Consider the following 26,539-nt stretch of genomic DNA (forward strand, 5'->3'; position numbering starts at 1 on the left):
AGATTTATCGAGTTACTTCCACGTCAGGTGAATTTCATGTACAAATGACTTTATTTGCCTTAAATACACATTTCTTAGTACATTCTCATTTTGCACCCAGCTGTATTTACATATTTGTTGCTTTTATTGATAACTATACATCATGGCATGAAGCTTTTATTTCACAGTAGGAGCACAAATGGATAAGACTCTTTCCCTCCCTCAGAAATACATCTGTACAGGCCTCACAGCAACACCTAGTTTTGATGGACTTCTTTGTTGTGTATCAATCTTTAATATCTTTATATTAATCTTAATAATTTGGATCCAGTTTAGTTGAACTCACTTTGACAGCAATACATGCACAGTACCTGATCATGTCATTTTGCAGTACAGCAAACTGAAGCTTAGACATTTATTTAAAGAGGACCGAGGTTACCAAACAAAGATTTATATCTGTAATAGGGAATTCCACAATAACCTAGGACCTTGTAGTGTATACATACATGCACCTCAATTAATAACATATCCAGACATGAAACAGCATGACTAAAGGACACAGGTCTCCTGTCTCATGTTTTAGGTAATTGCAATATTTCTGGTTGTGGGAATGGTACAATAGCTGGCACAGTAAGTCCAGTAACACCAGTGCGGACGGGATGACAAATCAAAGATGGCCTGCTAAGTTAGAACCTGAACCTGACATCAGTCAAGAGGGAAAGGCCTTAGTCTCCGCTGTCATCTTCACCATGTCTTCTAAAAAAGCCAGACGAATAATTTGACAGTCTACTGATTAATGATACTGTGGACAAGTGGGAGGCTCCAGTAAACTCATATTTTCATGTGTGTGGACTTTTTACAAGACAAATCTGATCTCAGTCAGTTCCCCTTAATGCATAGTTTTAAGTACATCATGCTGGGAGCAGAAATGCTCATTATTTACAATCTGCTTGAATGATGAAGAACTGAAAGATGCTAAGTGAAGCTACTATTTTGTGTCATTATTGCGTACTTCCTTTTAGTCCTAAATGTAAACAAATAAAAGCTCAAACCTAAATGGAAATTAAATAGCTGATTTATTGTCTTACAAACCAGCCTAATGATTAATGGCAGAATGATTAATGGCACTGTGTGATGACTATTGATGTACCTATGAAACACTTGCTTTCAAGTAGAAGTATTATACTAAATCGATGTTACTCAGGAATTCTTATCGAGTCTCCAGCTCCATCCATATTGTATTTACATCTGAAGTTTCACATGTGCTTCAGTTTTATATCAGGTGGAACCAGTCTGCCTCCAATCTCCCTTTATTTATGTCTTTATGATCCTAAGATGTGAACACAGACCAGTGCTCTAATCATGTCAATGGCAATGGATATAAGGATGATTCATTAGATGTATAATTTGTTTCACAGAGTTTTTTTTTACAGATAAGGACCATGGACATTTGACAACAAAAACAAAAGATCAAACTATTCATTCGTATATGTACAATGCAAATGAAAATCAAACGTTTCATCCCAGGCACATGTGGTAGAATCAAACCGGATGTCAGCAATGTCAACTCAGGACTTCACATGTCCCTCTTTGGGTCAATCAACAGTAGAAAAGGCAGCAAATGAGAAAAGACAATGTACTGTAATAGGGAATGGTTTTGTGTGCAAAATTTAAACAAAAGAAGTACATGAAAGTTTGTGTGTAAAATAAATCTCCAAATCAAAATCCTGAGAGAAACATAACGTCAAAAACGGTCCCAAAATATTGAAAACAAAGAAAAGTGCAGAAATTAAAAGCTAAATTAACAGGGGCGGAGATTTAGTGCCCTTCCTTCATAAGATTTCTTCTTTTTTCTTTTTTAAATTAGACAATTTGACATTTAGGAAAACCATAAGCGTAAATGAACAGTGGCCAGATTCCGTTGAGCTGCTTCACTTTCAGGGTCCTCCTATTGTTCATACTGGCTCTCCGTCACACTGAACAGAATAGAGCCATTGTTAATGTTATCAGTAACACCTGTGCTTGTCCTATTCTAACAAGTGTGCTGTGGAACAATCCTGTTGTCACAGCATAGACACACACACACGCTGCCCAACTCTAATTTCCCTAAGCTTGACACAAACATTGAAACCAGACAGTACTTACTATGTAATAATCCGTTATGTATTCTCCCTGGATACACCAGCTGGTTTCTCCTGATACTTTTCCAGTTATTACAGCATGTCAGATCAACTCCTCATACTGGTACAGTGGGAAAACCACTGTGTTCAAAGTTGCATACGTTTCCCTATACAAGTCTGTGTTTGATACGTTAACAGTACAATTTTCATAAAGGTGTAAAGTGGATGTGGTTTCCTGGCAAGTTCACCATGATTACACTTGACTCTTAAAGGTCCAGCGTGTAGGATTATTAGGATTAGTAGTGATTAAATACTTATGACAACATAATTCTGAATATCATATACATTTTCTGCCAACAATATATTCAACTTCTGCCCTTAAAGCCCACACACTGGACCTTTAAATACTGGTGCTCTTCAATGCACAGTGAAGTAGTGCTGAAGAAATTAGCCAAATAATCAATTTATCATTTGATTGGAAATACATTTCAGATCTGATTATTAGGTTATTTATCAGTTAAAACACCCACTACTCCACATCATAGGTTGAATACACTTGGAGTTCTAGCTGTTGGTCATACAGTATAACAAATCACTTTAAGCATTTAACTGACTTTAAGTGCAGCTGAAAAGCATTATCGAAGGACCGGAGCATTGTAATGATTTTTTTTGCAACCCTACTCTGAACACTCCGGATGCACAAACTGCGACAAAACTCAACATATTCACTCACGCTGTTGACAGTTAGGAATGCATCAGACACTTGCTCGAGGTTGAGCACTAGGGTTTTGTTAACAACGGAAATAATGCGAGACACCAGCTGTTATATCTGATTCACACGACACAGGGCATTCGAGCGGATTGTTGGACAGTGTGTAAATCAGACAAATGCACACATTGTTTTTTTTATAAAAGGCTCAACTGGGTTCCCTCTAAAGTCACCGCGTTAAATCAGCGTTACAGACAGTTTGCATCGAACTGATTGTTGGAAGAAGAAAAAGTAGCCGCACAACACAGGAACACAGGGATGATTGGATAAGGACAGGAAGGCTGCGAAGGAAGGCACAGGGTAGAAGCTGGTTCCCACAGCTGGTCTCTCATGTCCGTTTGGAGCACCAAACTGGAGTTTGAAACCGTTTGCCTCGAGCCAGCGATGAGGGACAACTTCAACCTAAATCTAAAGGAAGCAGCAGATCAGATGACAGAAGGTTGGTTGCTCTCACTAAAGGTTCCCCCAGGTGTTTGGAGGAGGGAACTGGTCCACATCGCCAGACTCATCATGAGATTTGTCCCCCAGGTTGAAAGTCAGCTTGTACCGCAGACGTACTTTTTCCTGAAACACAAAAAGTAAAAACTCAGTTCAGTGTTAACGTCACCAGCGCTGATGTAACAGAACACTCACAACACACCAAAAAGAAATTGTGTGCTTCATTGAGGTCTAACGAACACGTCAAATGCATTTCCTTCCTCAAAAAACATTTGCAAAATAATTTTTTTTTTACAAATACCTTTAAGGGTCAGTTCACCCAAAATCAAAACAAAATTATTTTGGAGAAATATATTTGATGTCTGCCCTCTCTCGAATATAATGGAGCTAAATCGTACTTAAATCGTGACATGGTCACTCAAGTAACCACACACTGTTGGCAGTTTCATGTGGGGACTATTATATTTCTACCCTACTCCTACTACCCAGCCAACACTCCTACAGAACTGAAGTAAGCGTGCACCTACCTAGGACAGGAGGTTCATGCTCATGACAGCATGCAACTTAAACATTAATGGTGTCCTGAAATTGTGGTCTGACCCTTTAGATTTAATCATCATCATCATCATTATTATCATTATCATTATTATTATTATTATTATTTCTTTGTTTTTGTGATTGTCAGAAAAATCCCCAGTACAAACTGATATATTCAAGTAGGTCTATCTGTGGACTCCCTGTACCTACAAGCACTACATGATACACCCTCAAATTGATTAGATTAAGGTATCAAAAGCAGTTGGTCAAGGTTAGGAAAAACATATCAGGGATGTGTGTCGTATAGTCAAGCGTAGCCTGCCACACTGTGGCATAGTACCTTGTGAGGGTTAGCCAACAGCAGGATCTGTGTGATGGCAGCTGGAGGCAGGATGGGATTGAAGGCTGGGAGCTCTGTACTAGAGGGAGGCTGCAGCTTCACTTTCATCACCTGGGCAACGGAGACACATCCACACAAACACCATATTAAGACAAATAACATTTCAGTTGAAATATATGGTTTTCCTCCTGACAATGTTCATATTTTTACATGAAAAATCAAATGACTGTTTTTAGGACCGGACCAGAAGCCCTTCAGGTACAGCAGAAAACATGAACCTTACCTTTGGTACAGCTGACTGAAAGCGGATGTTGGTGACAGGACTGGGGGCCGAGGACAGCATGGAGATGATCACCACCAACACATCAGGCCGTGATGGAGGACAGTCACGAGCAAAGGTGAATAAAACCCGGAGGCTGTGTTTGTCGAATACAGTCACTGGTAATAAACTGCCTGAAAACCAAAACAGAATGATGTAGAGAAATACAGGGATAAAACTGCAGCTACAGTATGATCACACCCAGCGTGTCACTGCTTCTTCTGCTTACTGGGTTTGATTGATTCCAGAGGCACGGTGACGTCAGCTAGAGAGATGTTGTCATAGGGGTCCGCAGCCGTGACAGTGAGATTGGAGAGGAGGAGAGTGTCGGGCTGCTCTGAATGGACGGCCAGACTGGACGCGGGCCCCGTAACAGGACCAGCGGAGTTGGTGGTTGCATTTGGAGTCGGTCTAGAGTTGGTGCTGGACTTCTGCAGATCTCGTAAGGAGATTCTGGATTGAGGTTGTAGCTTATCCCTGCGTTTAGAAGAGAGAAAAACACAAGTTGGTGTGTTTTTGGGTGCATGTAAGCGTAAAATATTAAACAACAAAGACATACTTACCATTTGACCTGCTGGCTCTCTGGAGGTAGAGACTGCTGTAACAATGTCTTCCCCAAGGAGTCCAGGTCTTCCATGGGTTTAGATGGTGCAGTGGGGGCCCCTACAGGCGGAGCCTGCGATGTTTGAACCACAGCTGGTAGCAACACTGCAGCAGGGACCGACGGAGTGGATGATTCTGTTCTTTCATAGGACTGAGGGGAACAAACAGAAGTTTGAGGTTTGACAGAGATGATGTCAAATGCTTTAAAAGTGAAATCAGCATTAAAGCCAATATGTGTGGAATTCTTATAAGATTAAAGCTTTTTTTTTAAATGATTCTCATGGCATTGGTGTCTGTTGTTAGAAGAATCTGTTTTCAGGTCCATACTGCTGTTTGAGTGAGCACTTTCAAGGTACTTAAACCAAAAAAACTTAATCAGGTTTAAGATGCTGAAGATTTAAGGTTTACATAATGACTATATAAATAAAACACCAAATTATGTTGAAAATCAAGCATTTCTTACATAGTATATTTGAATCAAAGCCATTTTTCCTAAAGTTGACAACAAATCCTGAGCTATGAAACTTCCACTTGGTGGCACCAAAGTTCAATATTCTACATATAGTGGCTTTAATGTACCCAGTACAATATATTTATATATATATCTTTATTTTTATTTTTTTTACAAAAAGCACCTGAAAAGTGTTCTGAGAGTCGCAGTTTTCCGTTACATTCAGCCCTTAAAGAAATCAGGATGAAAAAAAAAGGGTTAATCAGATTTAATTCAAATGTTGCTGGTTATTGCACATTGAAGTTCAACGCTGTTCAACACTGTTTCAAACAAATCCTGAACATAGATAATAGGAAAAACAGTTCACTGCAATGCATTCAAGGCTGTGAGTGCGTGTAGCTTTGTTGTGGTCTATCCAGATGTGGTCTGCCTCTGAAGATGCTGGGTTTCAGCCAATCAGCCGACAGGAGGGCTGCACACTAGCCGATGGAAATAAGGTACACCTGTGCTGTGCAGGCTGAGCTGTGCTTACATTGCTGACTTGACTCCTTCTTTGCTTGTTAAAAAAAAGTTAGGCTTAGTAATCTACCTTTGTGTTTACAAGCCAGATGAGTTTTTTGTGCTTACCCAGCGACATGAGCTCATCGTCCAACAGGCTGATGCCCATGCTCTGAGTCAGGGTCTGTAGGCTGGAGGGCTCCGGGTTGGATGGTGCTGTGTTGGCTGATGCGTTGAGCCCCATCAGGTCTACGAGTGCTGAGCTACTGCTTCCTATTTTGGACAGAAAATATGCTAAATCGCACTTCACTGCCATTTTCAACTCTGAACTTGAAAACAAACACACACATGCAGCTACCTGGTGCTGGGGGTGTGGTTATGCCATCCTTTGACACATCCTCGCCCTTTACCAGCTGTCTGTACAGGTTGATGACCTGTGTCAGGCTGTCATTGGCCTGTAAGATATCCGCTGTAAGCAGAAAAAGGGTCATTAGCAAAGCACCTTTCATGTAAGTTTTTAAATGAGCCCAATTCTATTAAATTTGATAGGGACATAAGTTACCCCATTAATAATATGACACACTTACCCAAAGCTTCATCACTGTCCTCTGTATCACTTGCTAATCTGAATAGCGTGGGCCTCATCTTTTCACAGCGCTGGTACAGATCCTGCAAATAGACACGTGTTAAAAATCAGCGAGCGGCGCAAGCAGAGTTATGACACTGCAGCTAGTTTTATGTGCTGAGCCGTGCTGACTTTAATGAGCTCTTGGTTGCTCTGGGAGCAGCTCTCCTTGCTGTAGCCCTCCAGCAGCTGGTTCAGCAGGCTCACGCTCTCCTTCACCTCCTGGATGGCGTTCACACGTTTCGAGACCTTCTCCACGCGCTTTTGGTCCTGTGAAAAGAGTAATATCAGAGTTGCAGCATTTTTACGGACCTTTATTATATGACTGAATTTGTTCATCATGGTGATTATGACACAGGAGACATGGCAATATTATGAGACTATTCTTTGTTACAATATGAAAATATTTTAAGGTTAAGTGGGTTTTAAACATTACACCCATTGAGTTTATATTTTCCTTTACTGCTTGAGTACGATTCGATAACAAGCAGCACTTTTTTTAAAAAGTTAAATCTTTTGACATCTATTAAGCAAGATACGATCATAGTTTCAAATAATGTTCATTTAATTCACTTTTTTTTTATTCAAGGATCAAGCAGATTGATCTGCCATTATACAACACAGGGATGCATAAGGAAATGAAAGTTTGTAACTCCTTCATGCTATAGAACACAAACACGGTTATCTATATTAACTATTTTGACAATATTCAACAAAAAGGTTATTCATGAAACTAAAGTCTGATGATGTTCGATTAAACTCTTGATCATTAAATGGATATTCAGCTTTCCACATGTAATGTCAATGCTGGAGGACATTGAGTACAAAGCTCACTATAGTAATCAAACAAATCAATTGAAAAGTTTGACACTGCTATTCAGGTGCATTAATGTTATTATGCTACATTATCAGGTGCGCTGTACATGCATGCAAGTCCACAAACTGTACAGCACATAAGGTAAACAAAACGGACGACACACCTCCTGGACCATTTCCTTAATGAGCTTGTTTGCCGCTCTTAAGTCTTCAGGGTGGGAGCTGTTCAACAAGCGAGACAGCATCTGCAAAAACAGGATAGGACATAAGTGGGAGAGGAAAGAAAAGAGGAAGAGAACTTTGTAAACCGCTGGCTCCTTAAAAGGTTTTCCCAGGAGGCTCACTTCAAAAAAGATTCGATGGGTTTAGAACATTTTTAGAAATCTAACACAACGACGACGCAATACACAAGTCCTTCCGTTTGGAAACCTGTTCAAAAGCATTGGTGCGTCTTCTTCGTCATCATCATTACGTCATACCTTGGATTTCTCCTCATCCTCAAAGACAGCACTTTGGGCTCTGGGTGGAGGGGGTGGAAGGGGCTTGTCGTCAGGAAGTACGGGATCCAGCTTGACAATGCCTGGAAGAGAACAAGGACACCTATTAACCTCACATGTCGACAGCACAGATTCATATATTTACACTGTATATTGAGCTCAGTTTTTCTAGGTCATCTCAGCATCAGTGCTCAGTACGGTTCATGACATATGTCACACGGTGCTATAACACTGGACCTGACACTCATATTCAACTTCAAACGGCATCTTTAAAGGGGCTCTGTAAAACTTCAGTGTTGTGCTGGAAGCTGGTCATTGGTTTATGTTAACTAACAATAACCACTTGTGCTCTCTGCAAGCGGAGCGGAGAGAGGCACTTGAATGCACGTGCATAAAGTCACATCCTTTGAGAATGCGTGCATCCTTTGGACTGCCCTGGAAACTAAAACCTGAGTCCAGCAGCATTAACCGCCTGAGAGAGACAGGCGAGACTCATCATGTTACAATCTGCCCAGATGTGGCAAATACAAAAAGTGAATAACACCTGGAAATTGGGACAAATAGTTACATAGAGCCCCTGTAACTTCACACTAGATTAAACTCAGCATGACTAAGGACATTGGTCCCATGCTTATGTGATCATCACTGTAAAAAAGGGAAGTGATACGACTGTACAAAACACAGTGTGTTAAAGGAGGAAAATATCAGGAACCAAAACACCATCATCAGTGAAATATGGGAACCAAAAAACATTCATACACCTCCGTGTGTCCATCACGCACGTTAGCATGAAGGAAATGAGACACAAGCTTAAGGCCCTTTATCTAGCTGGTTAGTCAGGTTCTCAAGCTTCTGGAGCGGCTCACCCTGTTTTTTCAGCATCTGATAGGCATCTGCTATCTTGGTCTCATCAGGCAGCCTCACTGTCCAGCTGTACAACATTTCCAACACCTTCTTCTTCACTGACTCCGGAGCCCGGGCACCCAAATACTGCAGAGAATAAGTGATTTGTCCAAATAAAGAAATAGTTTTTATGCTTTAAAAAGTACAAGAACTAGATAAATACACAGACAGCTGTTTCTTTATGTCTTCCTGTGAGGTTTCCACAGCCACTTAAAAGCTGCCTTCGCTGGTTAACAAAGCCCTACAGAAAATTATTTGCACGTGTAGTTACAGTAAACTGATATGACAGTATAAAGGATAGCGATCATTACCTTGGGTGAGACCACTTTGATGAGCTCATTGAGAAAGCGAAACTTTCCCACTTCACTGTGAAATCGCTTTCCGCAGTTCTTCATGCACGTCTCAAGAACCTGGGAATCATTTAGAGCCGTTGGTTTTGCTTTTGTACAGACAAGCCTTTACTCAAACAAAAACCTCACAGTAGAAACGATGACAAGTTGCTTCAGGTGTTGTGTTTTGCACACCACTGCACTGTCACTCTGAATTGCAATTTTGACGGGAGATCTCTTACCGTGAGCGCTTGCATCGCCTCTGACTCCTGAGGAGACTGGATTTTATGGGCCAGAAGTCTGGTCGCAAGCTGGGGGCTGATGAACAAAGACTAAATTTAACTTTCACTTTACTGATGGACGAGGAAGGAGTCAATGCTATAAGCCATGAATTTGAAATATGACACTCTTTGAATAAACAAGCAAGATCAACCAAGTTGTCAGAATCTATATCAATCTGTCGCTGCATTTTGTATAACTGCTCTGTAATAGTGTGATATCCTTCATCATCATCATCATCATCTCCTCACCCTTCTGGATCATTGTTGAGCTGATCACAAAATCCTTTGATATTGTCCCAGTCGATTTCCTTATTCAAAGGGTTGGTGGCCCTGTCTGTGTAAACGGGAAACACATCAGACTTCAATCTGCATCTGCTCTATACATTTTAAAACTGCTGCTTGTTAGGGACTTTTATTTTAACATGCATTTAACAAAGAACATGACATAAACAAACATTGATGGTGTGTCGTTCGCATTGTCAGATACAGCTGACAGCTCACTCTGAGATGTGTAAGTCTCAAGTCCCCCTGACCGCCTGTGAACCCTGTCAGCTGCTGTAACCTCTGCCTGTTCGCAATATGCAAACTATCAGCTTTCTGTTTTGGAGAAGGCGCAGAGAGCCTGAGTGCCTGAAATCATGTGTTATAGCAGAAGTAGCAGTAGCAGTTCCTGGATCTATGTTTGTTCAACTCTCTTGTCCTGGGTCCGTGAAGAGGAAACGGTCAGCAGCTACCTAGCTACTTCATTTTGTTAGCACTCAGCTGGACATTACTTGGATTCTTTAGTTTAAATGTCGTGTACGTGTTCCGTCACCGACCTAAAAATGTCAACGGTAATTATAATGTGAGCAGAATATACGGGCGCATTACAGCAAAGGTGATTCATCAGCTGACTGAGTTTGCTCCTCATTGACCACTGCACTTTTGATTTGATGACATTCGCTCTCTTGACTCCCAAATAATCTATTCCCGATGGAGAGCACTATGGCCGACAGCGGTAAATTCTAAAGGAGAATCAATATCCGTATCTCTTAGCAGTGCGTCGGCGCCTTAGGGTCAAAAGTTGATCTGATAATGTACGGTGGGATGACTTACTGATGCGAGACTGTAGGCTAGCCTCTTCTGGAGGCGCCGCCGCCATCTTTCGGGAATTCTAAACAAGTGGCCGCTATCGCGTGATTTTTCTCACATATCGCGTGGATACACGTTGGAGGAGCGACTCTGCAGCCCCCCCTGTTGGACGCGGAGACGAACAACAACGTGACATTGAGTAGGGTGGGCAGGCAGGCTGCCAAACCCTGCCAACGCTTCAATCAATGCGGCTGGGATGGCTTGGCACCGGCGCTGGGCTGATTTGATTAATCGGGACTGTCCGGGATGTTTTTTCTACAGCTGCTGTAATTTGGTGGACGGCGAAGGGCGTCTCGAGTAGCGCGTGCTGTGACAGACTCCATCCAGCGTTTTTAAACTGCCTTTGCAGTCACTGCACCAACAGACAAAAACCGTGCAGTGGTCTCGCTCAAGGAGGAAACTATCACCTCTGCTTCGACTGAAACTATAACATCGCCCGAAACAGGGAAAGACCACCCTCACAGTTGCCGAGCTGACTTAAAAGAAGCAAACCTACAAAGGCTGCACACAGGCTAGCAGCAGGCTCGTGTATCCACCTTAGCTAACCTAGTTAGCCAAGTTGACTACGTCAAGAACTTTGTTGGCAAGCTGTCGTTATCAACTGTGGATATCAGTCGTGTTTTTAGCCCGGTGCTTCTGACCAAAGTACCAGTTTAGATGCAGTTATCGCTATCTGAATAGCTCGGCACAGGAGATAAAGTGAGAGACATGATGCATTTTGTTGTTGCAAAAGTTAGCTCACATCTAGCTAGCTCGCAAGCCATGCTAGTGTTAACGTGACTCACTGGCCGCTAATGAATGTATCGCAACGGAATATCGGGTGTTGCCTGGTTAGCTGTCGCCTCTTCACTGAAACGCAGCTGATGACTCGTTTATGACTAAAGAAAATACTTTGTGTTGTCTCCTGTCTCACCTGGGACAAAGAACACTCGACTTTATTTGAAAGGAATACTTGGATATCTATGATAATAGTATGATGGGATCTCTGAAGGCTCTCCAGGAGTGGTGTCGGATCCAGTGTGAAAATTACAACGATGTGGACATAAAAGACATGTCAACGTCCTTTCGCGACGGGTTGGCTTTTTGTGCCATAATACATCGTTACAGACCGGAATTGATGTAAGTAACCCGAATCCTGAATATGTTATATTCTAAATTAAAATGCAGTGAGAGAACAATTCACAATGGTTTATTTTGTCTGTAACATAGATTACTGTGACAAACAGGATTCAGCTGGCTGAAGGTGGACACATATATTAAGAGTGAAACACTGCTTACTGTTGTCTTTGAAATTGTGTACAAGTACTTTATTAATTAGTTTGTTAATCCATTCATCAAATACTGTAAATGCAGACCCAAAGCCGGATCATGAACTCATCTGTACCTCAGATTAATCCGTGAGAAGTTTTTAAGAACTGGGATTATGTCAGGCTCCTGTAAACAAAGATAAGAGGTTTTTCTGTTTTTAAATAGATTTTAAGCAGAGAGCTTTCTACAAAACACTGCAGTAACATGGCTGAATACGATATTGCTAGAGGTTGGACAACAGAACACATGCCATTATTATTTCGTTTTATTTGTCGTCGTTGTGTGTTTTAAATAGTTTTTTGGGGTCTATTTTATCATAGCCAGAAACACCAGTAGAAGTATTGTTATGAACATTGTACAGTGAGAAGCCAATGTGCTGTAATTAACTCAGGCTGACAAGCTATGTCCTGTCTGTAACAACACAACCCTCCTCTCTGCATTTCACACCTACACACACACAGGGCAGAAAATACCACAAAAACACAACCACAGTAGCAGGGTGACTTAACATAACTTAATATAGAGACGAGGGTTTGCAGTTGTTTTGGTGGAGTCCACAAACGGAAAATCTCTTACTCACTGAGTGACTTACATTTGATAAGTGAGTGACCAGCCTTTGTTTGTCTCAGTCAGATATATTTCTGGAACTCGAGCATCGAGACAGGTAAATCATTTGATTCAAAACATTTCCAGCAGGTTATCGATGGACACAGAATGTCTGACCCTCATATGACCCACAGTGGACATGCATCTCTGTGGAAAAGCACTGGTCCTGTATAGCACAATGTGACTACATAGCTGAGTGGGTAGTGCATACTGTCGACAGCATCAGGATTCGTGGTTTGATTCCGTGAGAAACAAGTCAACAACCCTTGTTTTTGTAGGAGGGTTGTGTAAAAGTATCCACTGAATGACATGTAATGTCCCTCGTTTTTCCCAGAGGAAATGCCGCGGTGTGATGGAATCATTTTGGGCAATAAGCATCTTGCCCATGCTGCTGACCTCTCAGGTGGTTCAGACATTTGTGAACAAATTGGACTACGCTTGGATGGTCGTAGAGCAAACATTCACTGGACAAGTCACAGAAGGACAAGTCAGTGAAGTGGAATATATCTTCCAACACAGCACAGCAGTGGAGCTGAAATTAAGAGAGTGGGCAAATCCTAAACACCCAGGCTTTCAAGCTCTACCTCTTCAATTTGTGGCCCAGCATGGCTTCCTGTAAAGCTGCAGTGGCCCAACTGAACTCGCTCTGATCCAGACAGACAGTCAGTCAGGCTAATCTGCAGCTGAGACCTCCGCCTGTCAAACTGGATTTAGGTCTAATGTTGGGCCAGGCCATTGTAGCACTGCGCTGCTCTCTACAGGCAGTGCTTCCTCATCCAGATACATCCCACTGATGCAGAGTAGAGACGTGAGCACAGCAAATGGCCTCATCTAAGTTTCAGCCAAGGCCAGAGGTCACTCAGCCCACTGGAGAGTGAAGTGGTATGACTGAGAGAAATCACTCATGAGCTTGTTAACAATGGGATTTGTGTGCATTAGGGCCTTACTGAGTATTTCAAAACTGTATGATGTGGACATTTTAATTGAAAAAAATGTTTTTTGACGTCTATTCAGTCACTTTAGAGGAAAGTAGTTGATTGTTGAGTCTCATTCTTGGGTTATCAAATACGGATGCTGGTTTGGGCCGAGTCACCAACTCAAAACGACTGTTTTTGGGATTGAGACTCAACAATCAACTATCCTTCTCTGGAATCGCTCCCCTTTAACAGAGCAGTCTATCAGCAATCTAACGACACTATAAATTACATATACATAAATAAACTATTTTGTCTCTAACGCTGAAAGATAATATTACATATCTGCATTTGCTTGGTGCTCTGTGCTCTACTTAATCCATTTTATTCAATCTAAGGATTTTGTACAGTGATTTAAAAAAAATAAAAACAAATTTAGGGTGACAATTTCATAAAATATGACGACAGACATTCAAATCTTTGTTTCAAAACCTCAACAGAAGCTTCAAATGTAAAAGAATGACATCTGGCACAGCCCGTGTACATGTATCCAGCTCCTGTTCAGACTTTTTCATGCAGTGTATGAGTGCAAACGGTCTCATCATCTATTTAGTTTTAATTTGGAGTTTTCCCCATGTCCTCTCTGCATTGAAATTAGTCTTCTACTAAAACTACTGATTTTGATGTATTTATAAGCTAAATACCAAATCCTGTATGCTCTGAACCAGCTTTTGTAGATGTACCAGTTTGCCCAGGTTTTAATCATGTGGATTTTAAGTGCCTCTCACACGCACAGACACACAAACTGGTCCTCAGCAGTCCTCTTTCCCAAAATAAACCTCAGAGTGAGACTCTGAGTCACATTGGATTAGGTTCGCAATTCAGATCACACACTGTGCTTCATCATCCATGTCAGTGTCTGCCGGTGCTGTCTGCTCTGGGAGTGTCAAGAACTCTACTCACGACAGTTTGGGGAAAGTGGCTGCAGTTCGATCTGTGTTGGTAGATCTGACATAGTGGACTTGTTTTGACATGATCTTGACATTAGAGCTGCTGCACGGTGTGTTTGTGGCCATGGGAACTAGATTAGAGAGAACAGAGGTCACTTTGTGTGGCTCCAACACGGAGCTCATTCACAGGGTTTTGCCTCCTTGAGTGTTCCACATGGTTTCCACAAGCTCTCACCAGGGTCACGCTGGGTTTTTCTTCCGCCATACTGTTGTCCTACTATTACACACTCGTGTCAACACTCGTGTACTTGTGCACACAACAGCACTTTCATCCCAGAACACCTCAGACATTTTCCAGTTTTACTGCAGGATGTTTGCTGGTGAGAGGTCTGGCTTTAGTTCCCCGCTGCAGGCATTTCAAAGCAGAGCCTTGTAATTATCAGCCCATCACTCCTGTTTGATGCTTCTTTTCCCTTTGTCCTGGCCTGTCCTTTTTTTTACATCAGGCATCATTTATGTGTGGTTTGGGAACAGTTGTCAGCCGTCAGTGAGATTAACTGCTCACCATTTCTGTCCGTCATGCACTCAAGCCAATAATAGCATTTTGATGGTTCATAACATAAGTGGAAATAGGTCAGCAAGCTAAATACAGTTCCGCCCTGTATCAGCATGGCTTGGACAGTTACAGTATTTCTTTGTGGTCTTCTACAGGAGTCCTGATATAAAAGGGGATACCATAACTTGCAGTTGTTGCAGTTATATAACTGTGCTGTCTTGTTTTGAATTTTAACATATATTTTCTGTCTTGTAATTCCAGAGACTTCAGCTCGCTGTCTAAAGAGAATGTCTACGAGAATAACCGACTGGTGAGTCCGCTTTACAGCTTTACAGTCTTGTGGGGGTGTCAAGATTCTCAGATCCATGTAGATTTGACCTTTGATTTTTAAGTCAGGAATTAATTACATTTTTGTTTTATCTGTTTTGGAGTATTGTTGTTAGGGTTTAGTGAAGATGGACAGATAGTTGAATTATTTATTCAGTTGATAATTGTCAAACAAATTAATCAGGATCTCTGAAAAAGAAAAAAATACCCAACATCTCTGACACTATCAGGGTTAGCCCCGGTGCCAGTCATGTGATTTGATGACGTAAAGTAGCTTGGCATTATGGGAGTTTTTGTGTTCATTGCCAAAAAATGAAAATCTATCTGACTTGGTTCATGGAAACGTCAGTGTATTACGTTTCATATAATGTACACAACTCAACAACATATGTAACAAAAGTTTTTAGATTATAGCTTTAACGGTCCTATGATCTTGTGTTGCATATTTGTTTCATTTTGTGTGACAGTTCTTGAAGGGAGGGTCACCCATGAACTCATTCATATTATTAACTCAGCTCCAGGCGGTGCATCTGTCACCACCCTTACTTTATTCAGTTGTAAAGTTATTAAGCCATATGAATGCATGCAGCTGTGGCGGGTGTGACTTCAGTGAATTTGACTGTATGTATGGAGAGAAGTGTTACTTAATCCTGGTGGAGCCTGTCGAGGGCAAACTGGGAGAGTGAGGAAGGCAGAGCATTCGTGATCACACAAAAAAGTTCCTGACATAAGCCTGTGGAGAGAGGATGTAAAGAGGATTTCAAGTGCAAAAGTGCTGAATTTGCGGTTTATTACAAGTCAGTGGACTGAAACCAGAAAATAAGTTTTTTAAAATCATATTTCCTCTGTTGGGTTTTTCCACATCGTCTGTAAGCCAACAGAACATTGGTGGAAGAAATGGGAGTCTCCTCCTTTTCAGTCTGAGCTAAGCTTTGGCAGCTCTCTGCTGCTGTTTACATTCTTTTGATCTTACAGCCTTCAGAGAAAGCGAGGTAGCTGATGGTAGCACCAGATACCAACTGTCACTGTGCTGGATGTCCTTTTTTTTTTTTTTTTTTTTTTGAATAGATAAAGCAAGTAATTCCCTGTTCCCATAAGGCCTAACCTGAGTGAGACATCTATGACTATGAATGTGAAAAATACCCAAACCTGAGTCAGATTTTACAGCTATCAAGCCGGATGTGACCTTAAATGTGGTCATACTTGTCGCTGTCCTGGTATTACTTCAATACACCTTCATAAAGGAGACATTTTCACAGGAGTCTATTCTCCACAAGTAACCCATGTTTGACCCTGTTGACTGCCGTCACAGGTTGAGTTACATCATGTAGGTAGAAGACAAGTGTCATTTCCAGTTCCCTCCGCTTGCTCACATTCAGTTGTTCATTCATCAGTGTACTCTCACAGAATGTTTAAAATGTCTCTATTATGAAAATCAAGCTAATAGAAAGCAAACAAGCTAACATAAGGCGACATTGATTGAAAATGTAGCCGATTTGACTCCCGGCAGTCATGTAAACTGTCACAAGAATAGGTACACTACAGGCACACACACCAAAGTTTATAAGACTGTTGTGAATGTGATTGTGTGACTCTTTTCTTGTAGTGAATCTAATGTTTACATATAAGAGAGGGACAGACTGAGAAAGACTGAGAAAGACTTGGCACACTTATAAGTAGGGCTGTAATCAACCAAAGAAATCCTTGGTCGTCCGAAGCTGTGAAATTTCGACTAAAAATCGACTAATAGACACTGTAACACACTGTTACCTGTGAAACAGGGGTGCTCTGAAAACACCCCCATTAGCACTTGGTACTTTCCTCCTGATAAAGTCAAATATGCCATATGCAGGACACACAGCATTTGGATGGAGAGGACCCGCTGCGTGTTTATGCACTACCATAGCAGCATGTAATTAACAAGCCAAAAATCAACCAATCAGAATTTTGGCCGAGCCAGAACGTATCAACCAGTCGACTAGGAGTTTACAGCCCTAGCTGCAACTATGTCCTTTAATGTGTCAATTATTTTTGCGATTCAATGATTGGTTGTTTGGTCTATAAAATGTCAGAAAAAAGTTGATCGTTGTTGTGTTATTTTCAAGGATAGCACACTGACTGTTTTGGAGGATTATGACCTGTTTTAGCTGTAAACCTGTGATTAATGTCAGTGCAGTCAAATGCATTTTGATTAATATGGGTTTAGTTCCTGTTTGTCCATGTGTTGCAGTTGTTGGCTGGATTATTTCAGTGTTGTGTGACTGCCAACGATTGTATCTCTGTTATATAACCTTACTCGCTCTGTCATTTCTTGAGTGGAATTTTTCATTAGTCTGAGGGTTATCCTCAAAGGACAAAACATTACATTATGGGCAAATGATTGGTGTTTGGCAGAAGAGTTGGACCATGGAAGGCATGTGCTGGTTGGTTTACTTTGCCAAGCATTTGAGGACATAATTCTATCTTCAGTTTCTGCATGTTTACACGGAAACAAATGACTTCATTTCTGTGAATACCCAGATTTCAGTTTGAGTTAAAGGTTTTAATTCTGGGCCGTAACTTGACATCCTGAGCAAACTATACATTCTCACTCACCCATACTGTTATCAAGCCATGCACATAGTTTTGTTTTTTCAGATAACATTCTTCTGTGCCAACCCAATACAATGAAGTTAAATGGACTTTTGCTTGTGCTGCTCCAAGCACTGAAAAGTAATATTTTCACAAACCTCCTCCCTGTCACTCAACACACTTGAGGCAAACCAGACCAAAATGTTGCAATCTGTTTAAATATTAATATTGGGGAAGTGATGATAGTCATAATAATCAGATAACTGCCGTTGGTTGCAATTGGCAGTCATTTTGATAATTAAGCGACATGTATGTAAAACAGTGCATACAAGGCCTTAGATACTTACTTATTACATCTACCTCCTCCTTTCCAACCCTTTTTCTGTGTCTTTGCTTCATCATAGGCATTTGAGGTGGCAGAGACAGAGCTGGGGATACCTGCCCTGTTGGATCCAGAGGACATGGTGTCCATGAAAGTGCCTGACCGGCTCAGCATCATCACATACGTCTCTCAGTACTACAACTTCTTCAACAACAAGTCTCAAGGTGCATACAGTACATTAAGTTAGATTTCATTTAAAGCATTGGGAACATAAAAAATATAGAATCTTTTTAAATTACAGTTAATGTTTTGTTAATTTAATGGGTTTTTTTTTTTACCTAATCTGCTGTCAGCATTTTTGTTATCCAGTCTGTCCACAATCCTCATCCTCTTCATTTATTTAACAGATGTTTTCCCTTTGTTTCTGCAGCCAACCCCCCTTGCATGAAAAGGCTGAGCTCTGTTGGTCTTAATGAGCCGGCCCAGAAAAGGCCCCCGACCCCTTTGGAAGACAAAGTGGTTGAGTCTGAGGTAAGAACAGGACTTGACACCAGGAGAAAGGCGTAGAGATGAGCAGGAATTACCCTGTGCATGTGTTGATTGGCTGATTTTGTACTTACGAAAAACTGCGTCACTGAACTCATTATCTCTGCATGATACTCTACTTGAGCTGCATGTGATCAAGCTGTATTTTTTAAAGCAATATTTTGTTTATGGGGTTCTTTTGGAGGCCTAGATAAGCACTCTGAACCCTGACATATTTTTCTGGTAGTATACTGGTGTGTCTCTGAAGCCTTGGATTAAGTATCATTCTGCATGTGCTATTTGGGGGTATTAAGTCATCTGATCTGTACAATACAAATCCCATCCTGCCATTGCAGCACAACAATGTACAATATCCACGTTAGGATTTTGTAATGACTGCTTCCTCGTGTGGGCTTTGTGTTGCACAGCTGGGAAAAGCAAAGCAACAGAGGTAGAGTCTATAAAGATAGCCTCTGTATCCTGTCTCTCTTCTCTTTCGCATGCCTTCAACTTCTTTCCTCCATCCCCAATACTCCCATGTACTGGCATCTTCCACCTCAACTTCCCCCCTCCCCCTCTTCAGATGGAAATCCATTCCACTCCCTCCTCTTCCTGCTCTTCTTCCTCCTCACATCTGATCCCCCCTCCACTCTCTGGTCCTGAGCCTAGGCAGTAGGATGGGGGGTGGGGGTGGGTTAGAGGAGGTGAAAGCAAAACGGTTAGGTCAGTGTTTTTAACCACCTCTTGTACATTAAAGATTAACAGTAGTACAATCCTAACACTGTGTGCCAACTTTTGCGATATGCTGCTGCTAAACCCCTTTTTTACTCAACGCTAATAAAAAGAGCCAAAAATGAAATGCCTGAAAGCAAAATATTAATCTTTAATGTCAATCATAGACGAAATCTGTGACTCCCAGAGGCACTAACCCGAGCTGTTTGGATTTTGATACTAATAAAAACTTTTCGATCAAGACACTTTTTTTTTAATGATGTTTTGAACTGAAAATTACATGCAGTAATGAGCCACATGAAATCATGAGCAGTAGACTTAGCTAGCTAAACAGAATGAACTATCCACATCCTGAAATCCTGACTCCGTGTTTGATCTCCCCCTCCCCCATTACTCTCCATCTTCCCCCCTTCCCCTGACGTCTCCGCCCTGTCCCCTCCCTGCGAACAACGTCCCGGTCGCTTGCATTAGCCGAGCCAGCCCTCGCAGACAGGTGTGGAAGCGGTTGCAGCGGTCAAGCGCAACACGCTCAGCAGCACCTGCGCCGCCTGCCAGAAACATGTCCACCTGGTGCAGAGGTTTCTGGTGGACGGCAAGCTCTACCACCGCAACTGTTTCAGGTGAATACTGCAGCTAATGTCTACTTGTGTGTAATATAGACTTTTTTTCCCCCCCAAAGCTATGAGTGAACCTGTGGAGAAAAACACATTTCTGACAATGCAATGAAAAAAATGTTTCTTAAAGTGATGATCCTTAAGGTTCTTATTACAAAAGGGCAGCTGGTTTATCTGTTTACAGAGCAGGCGGCCATACAAACAATAATTTGTGAACTAGCAGCAGTAGAAAATATTTGCCAATGTTTCTGTTATTTGGAAAATACAAATTTTAAGGGAACATTTGCTGAAGTCCAACATTAAAATATCTCCGGTCATAATGTCCATTGAAAATTTTTCCCTTGAGACACTATTTTGATTGGATTAATCACACTAAGTGATTCTGAAGAAATATAGTACATTGGTTAAGTCTCATTCACAGGTTGCCATATACCAACGCTTTGGACTGGTGATGCATTGTATCTATCTTCTCCATTCATTGTTTCAAGTTGATTAAATACAGATGATATTCGACTGGAATTGCTTTCATTGGTCTGGGACATTGAAATCTTCCAGGACAGGGACAGTAATTTCAGTAACCTGTGTGAATAGCGGACCCCACCACTACCAATGAAAGCTTCTATTTCAAGATGATTGTAAAAACATCAGTGGACTTAGCAAGAAAAAGCGCTGGCCATAAATATTGGATTGCTGGATTTGATTTCAAGAACATCTTAAGGATTGCAACTTTATGACTTCATAACTTTTACCAGAAATGTTTGAGCTGTTGAAAATGTTGTCCTGTGTTGTTGTTGTCTCAGGTGCATAGAGTGTCACAGCACTTTACTTCCTGGATCCTACAAATTAGAAAGCATCTCCGGGGCGTTGGTCTGTACACATCACCTTGCAAGGCACGCCTCAGCAAATCAGAACGGCCGGCCAGATCTTAGTAAGAGACCGGTAGGATTTCAGTCCACCAGGATTGGTCGCAGCCCAGTTCCTCACGCCTCGCCCTCAGACAGCGATCAGGCAAAAACTCCTTCTCCAGTAAGCCAAACAAATGATACCGACATGCCTACTAATGACTCTGTGACAGTGACTGCTGTTACAACAAATGAAGGAGACGCTTCGGGAAAAGCTAAAGACATGGATGGCAGTGAAGAGACAGAGGAGAAACCACGCTCTTCTCCTCCTCCCAACCCTTTTGATGAGAGCGATGAAGAGGAGGAAGAAGAGAAAGAGGAAGATACTCAAACACCAGCCAAATTAACGACAAATGGAGACCTCCCTTCTACACCTGTCACTAATCTTGAAGGTGCGAGTCGGCCAGTCCCAGCACCACGCAGGGTTTCTGAGGCAACCCCTCCTCCTCGTCCCGCCCCTCGTGTTCGGCTTCTCCGTACAGCAGACGGTACGGTCGGTGCATACTCACTGCAGAATATAAATGATTTTATATAAAAATAGGATCTGTTGATGTTCATCCTCAATTTTACTTCGTACAACAGGTGAAAACCAAAAGCCTCCGACTCCTCCAAAACCTCGAGAAAGATCACAGTCTCCTGGAAGGTAGCTGAGCTCCTTTTCTGTTCATTGGCACCATTTCATCGACCTTATTCATATCATCATAGTCTCTCTCTGTTTGCTGCATGTACTGTATTTGCGTGCCCCTCTGTGCCTCCATTTTGCTGTATTTTGTCGCCTTCCCCCCTGTGAACCCTCCATCCCTATTTGTCTATCTCACTGTCCAGCCTGTCCAGTGGCACCCATAAACCCAAAGACCCACCTTGGCTCGCCCTGGTCCAATCAGATTCCAAGAAGAAGAAAGCCCCTGCCCCTCCCCCCGCTGGACTGGCAACACCTCCCAATACAGGCTCTCTGTCCTCTCTCAAAGGGGATGGCTCCAGATCCAGCACGCCCCCTCCGCCCGCCAACCCATTCGATGAGGACGACGACGATGAAAATAACGAGGTAGAGGAGGAAGAGGGAAGTGAAGGAGGTGCGGTTCCTGCTTCAGTTGCGGCTAGTCACCCATGGTACAGCATCAGTCGGGCAGCTGATGCGAGTGGCGGAGACACGCCCCCAAGTGGAGGAAGCTCGTCCCGCTCTGCCAGCCCGGGTAGCACCAAGAATAAGAAACGACCAGCACCGCGTGCTCCGCAGCCACCTGCTGGCAGCCAAGGTCAGTTAAATTAGCATTACATTTACTTAACACCAGACAGTTCTTTCAATGCGTTTCTTCTGCCTCGCTGTTTGTCAAGTAAGTTGAGCTTGGTCTGCAGCATATGACATGCATGTTGAGCAGAAAAGGAAATGTCTTGTGTCCTCTGGTAACCCTCTGAGGTTCTCCTCATGGCCTCTCGTATTTTCACATTAGTCAGCTACATCCGGTGGAGTGTTTTTGCTCTGTTGTGCTCGCACATTTTGTACAATCTGTAGTCCACTACAAAAGGCTGAGTTTATATTGTAATCTTGCCTCATAACAGTGCAGCAAACAGTTGATTTGATTACTTTGACCGTCTCTGATTGTTCAGCCACATGATAGACAGCCTGCTTCACTAACAGTACCACTTCCTCTCTGACACGTTCTCACATTGAGCGACAATAACCGACACACTAAATGTGCAAAAGTCACACCTTGCAAGAGCTTCCAACCCTTTGCTTTCGCTTTTGTACATAAACCATGAAACAAAAAACCCCTTTCAACGCTGATGTACAGTTTACATATGTGAAGTGCTCCAAATCCTAAACAGTTAACTTGATGAGGATTCAAACACCCTCAGTTTAAAGTGTAAGTTGAACCAAAACAGTGAGTACAAAGAAAGTTGGATGTTGTGTATATACAGAATTATGCTCATAATGTTTTTGTTCTATCCCCATCCTCTTTCTATTTCAACTACTTTAATTCCCAATTCTTTTCTTGTTTTTTACTAAACCTTCTTTCCCGTTCAGTTCTCTCTCACTCTCAGACCTCCTCTTGCTCTCCCTCTCCAGCTCCCAGCACAGAGAGTCTGTCCTCTGGCTCAGACCACAGCTCCTCCCAGCCCCCGTTGGGTGGCAGTGCCAACAGCGACCAGCAACACCCCTTCACCAAGAGCGTCTCAGAGCCATCCATCTGTTCACCGTGCGACTCGGCGGCCTCTCCTTCGTCCTCCTCCACCGAGCTTCTGCCTCATCCCACCCCAAGCCCCTACCCTTCGCCCATGCCTTCAAATGCCAGCTCAGCTCCAGCCACTCCACAGACCGGTCGCAGCTTAGGGAGCAAAGGGCCCGGGGCACCTCCACCGCGACCCCCGACAACCCCCAGCCCACTGGCCTCAGGAGCCACCCAATCACACAATAAGGTAGTAAAAGAAACTCAAAATAAAACAATATAAAGCACTTCATTTTGCACAATATACATTGTATGTCTTCCTTCATTTTAGCGGATCTGTAAGGAGAACCCATTCAACAGGAAAGCCTCTCCCTCCCCTGCCAAATCCAAAACCAGACCACCAAAAGGCCCTCGTCCTGCCCGGCCCCCGGCCCCTGGCCATGGCTTCCCTCTTATCAAACGCAAGGTACAAAAACTAAAGACAAACATGCACTGTATGCTGTAGCATTCAAAAAGTGTATAGACTGGATGTTTCCACTTCAGTGTCAAACACAGAGGAAGTGGTACTCAAATGATACAAAAATCTGTCCAGGTGCAGTCAGATCAGTACATCCCAGTAGAGGACATCCACGGGGAGATGAGTCAGCTGGAGAAGCAGCTGGATGAACTGGAGCAGAGGGGAGTGGAGCTGGAGAAGAAGCTAAGAGACAACCCTAATGGTAACTCATCACACATCACCAAAATGGCTGATTCTGGTCAAATAATAAAAGTATAGGATTGTAACCTAAATAAAAAACAAAAACTCTGTTGTGTTTTCAGATGAGGATGAGGAGCACCTGTTGGTGGACTGGTTCACTCTCATTCACGAGAAACACCTTTTAGTTCGACGAGAAGCTGAGCTAGTCTACACGTAGGTATCACACTGCAGCAAGGGCCGGATTCTTTTTTTACTTCAGTGCCAATCAGGCCCAGTCGTAAACTCCTCAGCCATGGCCAACTTGTTCAGTCTAACTAATGAGCAAAGTTCCTCTGATGTTTTTACTACAGTCTGGAGAAAAAAACATCAAACAGGACCAGTTATTTAAGGAAGATGAGATGTTTTCTTTGTTGCAACTGCAACTTTAAATCAAGAGTTTTTCATTAAAGTATAGCAGAAAATTTGAGGTGATCTGTGTCTAACGTTATGTACTGTGTAAATGTTGCTCATTGCAGAGCAAAGCAGCAGAACCTGGAAGAGAGGCAAGCTGACGTGGAGTACGAGCTGCGGTGTCTTCTCAACAAACCAGGTTTGTTTGGCCTCATGTTCAGAAAACGTAAAGTCAAATTTATTCCAAGTTTGTGTAATTCTTAACGCACTTCACTTGTACATCTAAGCACAGGTTAAGTTGACAAATGAAATGACAGTGTTGCACATGGATTCAATAACACCTGAGATCTGCATTTATGTTTAAACTTACTGATGCTCTGCTGTTGTTTCAATAAGTCAAAAAGTGTAAGAATTTGTTCTGTGTATCTTCTTTCATCTTCCTTCCTCAGAGAAAGAGTGGACGGAGGAGGACAAGAGTCGGGAGCAGGAACTAATGGCTGAGCTTGTAACCATCATTGAGCAGCGCAACCAAATTGTCAACAACATGGACCAGGACAGGCAGAGGTAATCAATGGCTGGCAGCGAACCGTGTGTCTCTGCACTAACCCAGAGTGTATTGATCAGTCATACTTTGAAACTCCCAGCAATCTAAAAGTCATTCTGTCACAGGGAAGAAGAGGAGGATAAACTTATTGGAGCCATGCTGAAGAAAAAAGGTATGAAGAAGAGTAAGCTCTTAGGATTGGATACGATTTTTTGACTTGTGTGTATCTTAACATTATTTACTTTTTATTTTCATCTTCATCAAGACTTCCATAAGGATCCAGAGGGTGAACAGCAACAGCAGAAGAAAAAAGGGGCAAAGTTCAAACCCATTAAGGTGCTCAAGAGGCTGAGCCATAAAGCAGAGCCAGGGAAGAGCCCCCGCAAGGAGAAAACACCGTAGAAAGGACACATTATCCTCCAAGAGGATATGAGACTTTTTTAACAAGACTAAGGAAAAGACAGAAGGGTGTGAGAAAATAAACATCAAGTCAAGAAGAAAAGATGACATCTCCTTTAACTGTCATTAAAATGACTTGAAGCGCAGCCCAGAATTCACACCCTGCTCACATCTTACTTTGCTGACTCTTTTTTCAGTTGTGTCTTTTAAAGAGACATTGTAACGACTCGACCACTTTATGAGCTGACGTGTTCGTTGGAGCTCTCAGACCTCTCAAGCCAGCAGGTTTTTAAATAACTGCACTGATTGGTTGTATGTTGCTTCACTATCCTTGCATTGCACAGTGTGTCTGTCCCTGTAGGCCTTTATCAAGGCTCAGCGAAGGTGTGATTCATGAGTTCACTTTGAGTGAATCAGTTGGATGCAAGCTGATCCCTGATGGCTATGAGTTTGTAATGATTTTACTCTGCTCCTGACTTACACTCCTTAATTCCAAAGGTCAGTAGATGGATATCTGAGAGGGTTTCACGTCATGTCTGGTTTGATCCTGTGGTACTAGTGAAAAGGAGAACGGTTTGAAGATAAACTCTGCTTTAAATTTCGCAACATCTACCCTTGAAATGCTCAATCAACAGTGGATACCTAAGCTCTACCAGCTGCTACGTTATAATGTTGGTTCCCTTGTTTTTTAGTTTCCTCAGTCATAGTTTTGCAATGGTGTATTTTGTGTAAATGCATATCATCAAAGAAATGGATAAACATTGTATTTATGAGCGAGTGTGTCAAAATCAGATTGATTTAGAAAACGTGAGGTCTGGAGGAAACAGAAAGTGTTCGACATCTTTTTCGGAAGTTTATTAACATGAAAGGTCACACATGCAATAATGATATTAGAATAGGCAGACAAAAGTATTTTAACATAGTTAGCAAAACAGTTTGTAACAGTTTTAACTAGTGGGGGGAACAGGAGTATGCAATCATTCATTTCTATTTTACCATGCCTTTCTGTGTTACTCCATGTTTTGCCTTAAAAGTGGATAGGAAAAAAAAAAACATGTTAATGTTGTTTGTACGAGTGCCATTTATTTAACTGCATATGGGTATGTGCGTCATTTGTTCAAGCTAATGTAAATGTCGGTATGTTTACTCATTCTGTTCCTGTTCTGTCAGTTAGATTGTTTGTTTGTCCTCCATTTTAAATGGTAATCTCTGTTGTGTCTGTGTTTCTGCTCTGTGCCTGTCCTCTTGTCCAGCTGAAACCAAGGGCTTCTGTAGTGTCACATTTCTGTCAGCTATACATGGTCCTAAAACGGCAGCGGTATAATAAAAATACTGACACTGGAAGGCAGAGGAATAAAATAACTTAATCCAATTAGTT

At 42.1% G+C, this 26,539-nt stretch overlaps 2 protein-coding genes across 3 annotated transcripts; one reads left to right on the forward strand and one right to left on the reverse strand.

Annotated features, from left to right (window-relative positions):
• Nucleotides 1-23: 23 nt before the first annotated feature.
• Nucleotides 24-10,753, reverse strand: LOC115584442 (ADP-ribosylation factor-binding protein GGA1-like). Its single transcript, XM_030421868.1, has 17 exons — nt 10,601-10,753; nt 9,755-9,839; nt 9,467-9,542; nt 9,207-9,305; nt 8,859-8,982; nt 7,975-8,075; nt 7,660-7,740; nt 6,812-6,949; nt 6,642-6,723; nt 6,413-6,523; nt 6,184-6,327; nt 5,741-5,784; nt 5,066-5,256; nt 4,732-4,979; nt 4,467-4,636; nt 4,184-4,294; nt 24-3,432 (listed from the first exon to the last, which is right to left on the reverse strand). The coding sequence occupies exons 1-17, from the start codon at nt 10,644-10,646 to the stop codon at nt 3,322-3,324; spliced, it is 1,962 nt and encodes a 653-aa protein (XP_030277728.1). The 5' UTR covers nt 10,647-10,753; the 3' UTR covers nt 24-3,321.
• On the forward strand, nt 10,729-26,533 carry micall1a (MICAL-like 1a). Of its 2 annotated transcripts, none has more exons than XM_030421831.1 (16): nt 10,729-11,755; nt 15,232-15,280; nt 18,273-18,414; nt 18,621-18,721; nt 19,919-20,067; nt 20,862-21,451; nt 21,546-21,606; nt 21,789-22,219; nt 22,990-23,381; nt 23,463-23,597; nt 23,724-23,850; nt 23,951-24,041; nt 24,344-24,417; nt 24,668-24,782; nt 24,888-24,934; nt 25,028-26,533. In XM_030421831.1, exons 1-16 carry the CDS (start codon nt 11,610-11,612, stop codon nt 25,162-25,164), a joined length of 2,787 nt encoding a protein of 928 aa, XP_030277691.1. In that variant the 5' UTR covers nt 10,729-11,609; the 3' UTR covers nt 25,165-26,533. The 2 variants fall into 2 exon arrangements, with proteins under 2 accessions (XP_030277691.1, XP_030277698.1); XM_030421838.1 differs by having other exon boundaries at nt 23,032-23,381.
• The last annotated feature ends 6 nt before the right edge of the window (nt 26,534-26,539 follow it).

This window comes from Sparus aurata, chromosome 1, assembly GCF_900880675.1.
Source record: "Sparus aurata chromosome 1, fSpaAur1.1, whole genome shotgun sequence".
Classification (NCBI taxonomy): domain Eukaryota; kingdom Metazoa; phylum Chordata; class Actinopteri; order Spariformes; family Sparidae; genus Sparus; species Sparus aurata.

What these genes read in the sequence shown, in the direction of transcription:
- LOC115584442 (XM_030421868.1), bottom strand. Translation starts at nt 10,646, where the DNA reads ATGGCGGCGGCGCCTCCAGAAGAGGCTAGCCTACAGTCTCGCATCA. An exon ending in GAGAGCCAGCAGGTCAAATG is followed by an intron (nt 4,980 to 5,065) that starts GTAAGTATGTCT and finishes TTCTAAACGCAG; the next exon opens with GGATAAGCTACAACCTCAAT. An exon ending in TCTGGAATCAATCAAACCCA is followed by an intron (nt 4,637 to 4,731) that starts GTAAGCAGAAGA and finishes TTTGGTTTTCAG; the next exon opens with GCAGTTTATTACCAGTGACT.
- micall1a (XM_030421831.1), top strand. Translation starts at nt 11,610, where the DNA reads ATGATGGGATCTCTGAAGGCTCTCCAGGAGTGGTGTCGGATCCAGTGT. An exon ending in AGATCACAGTCTCCTGGAAG is followed by an intron (nt 21,607 to 21,788) that starts GTAGCTGAGCTC and finishes CTCACTGTCCAG; the next exon opens with CCTGTCCAGTGGCACCCATA. An exon ending in GTGTCTTCTCAACAAACCAG is followed by an intron (nt 24,418 to 24,667) that starts GTTTGTTTGGCC and finishes TTCCTTCCTCAG; the next exon opens with AGAAAGAGTGGACGGAGGAG.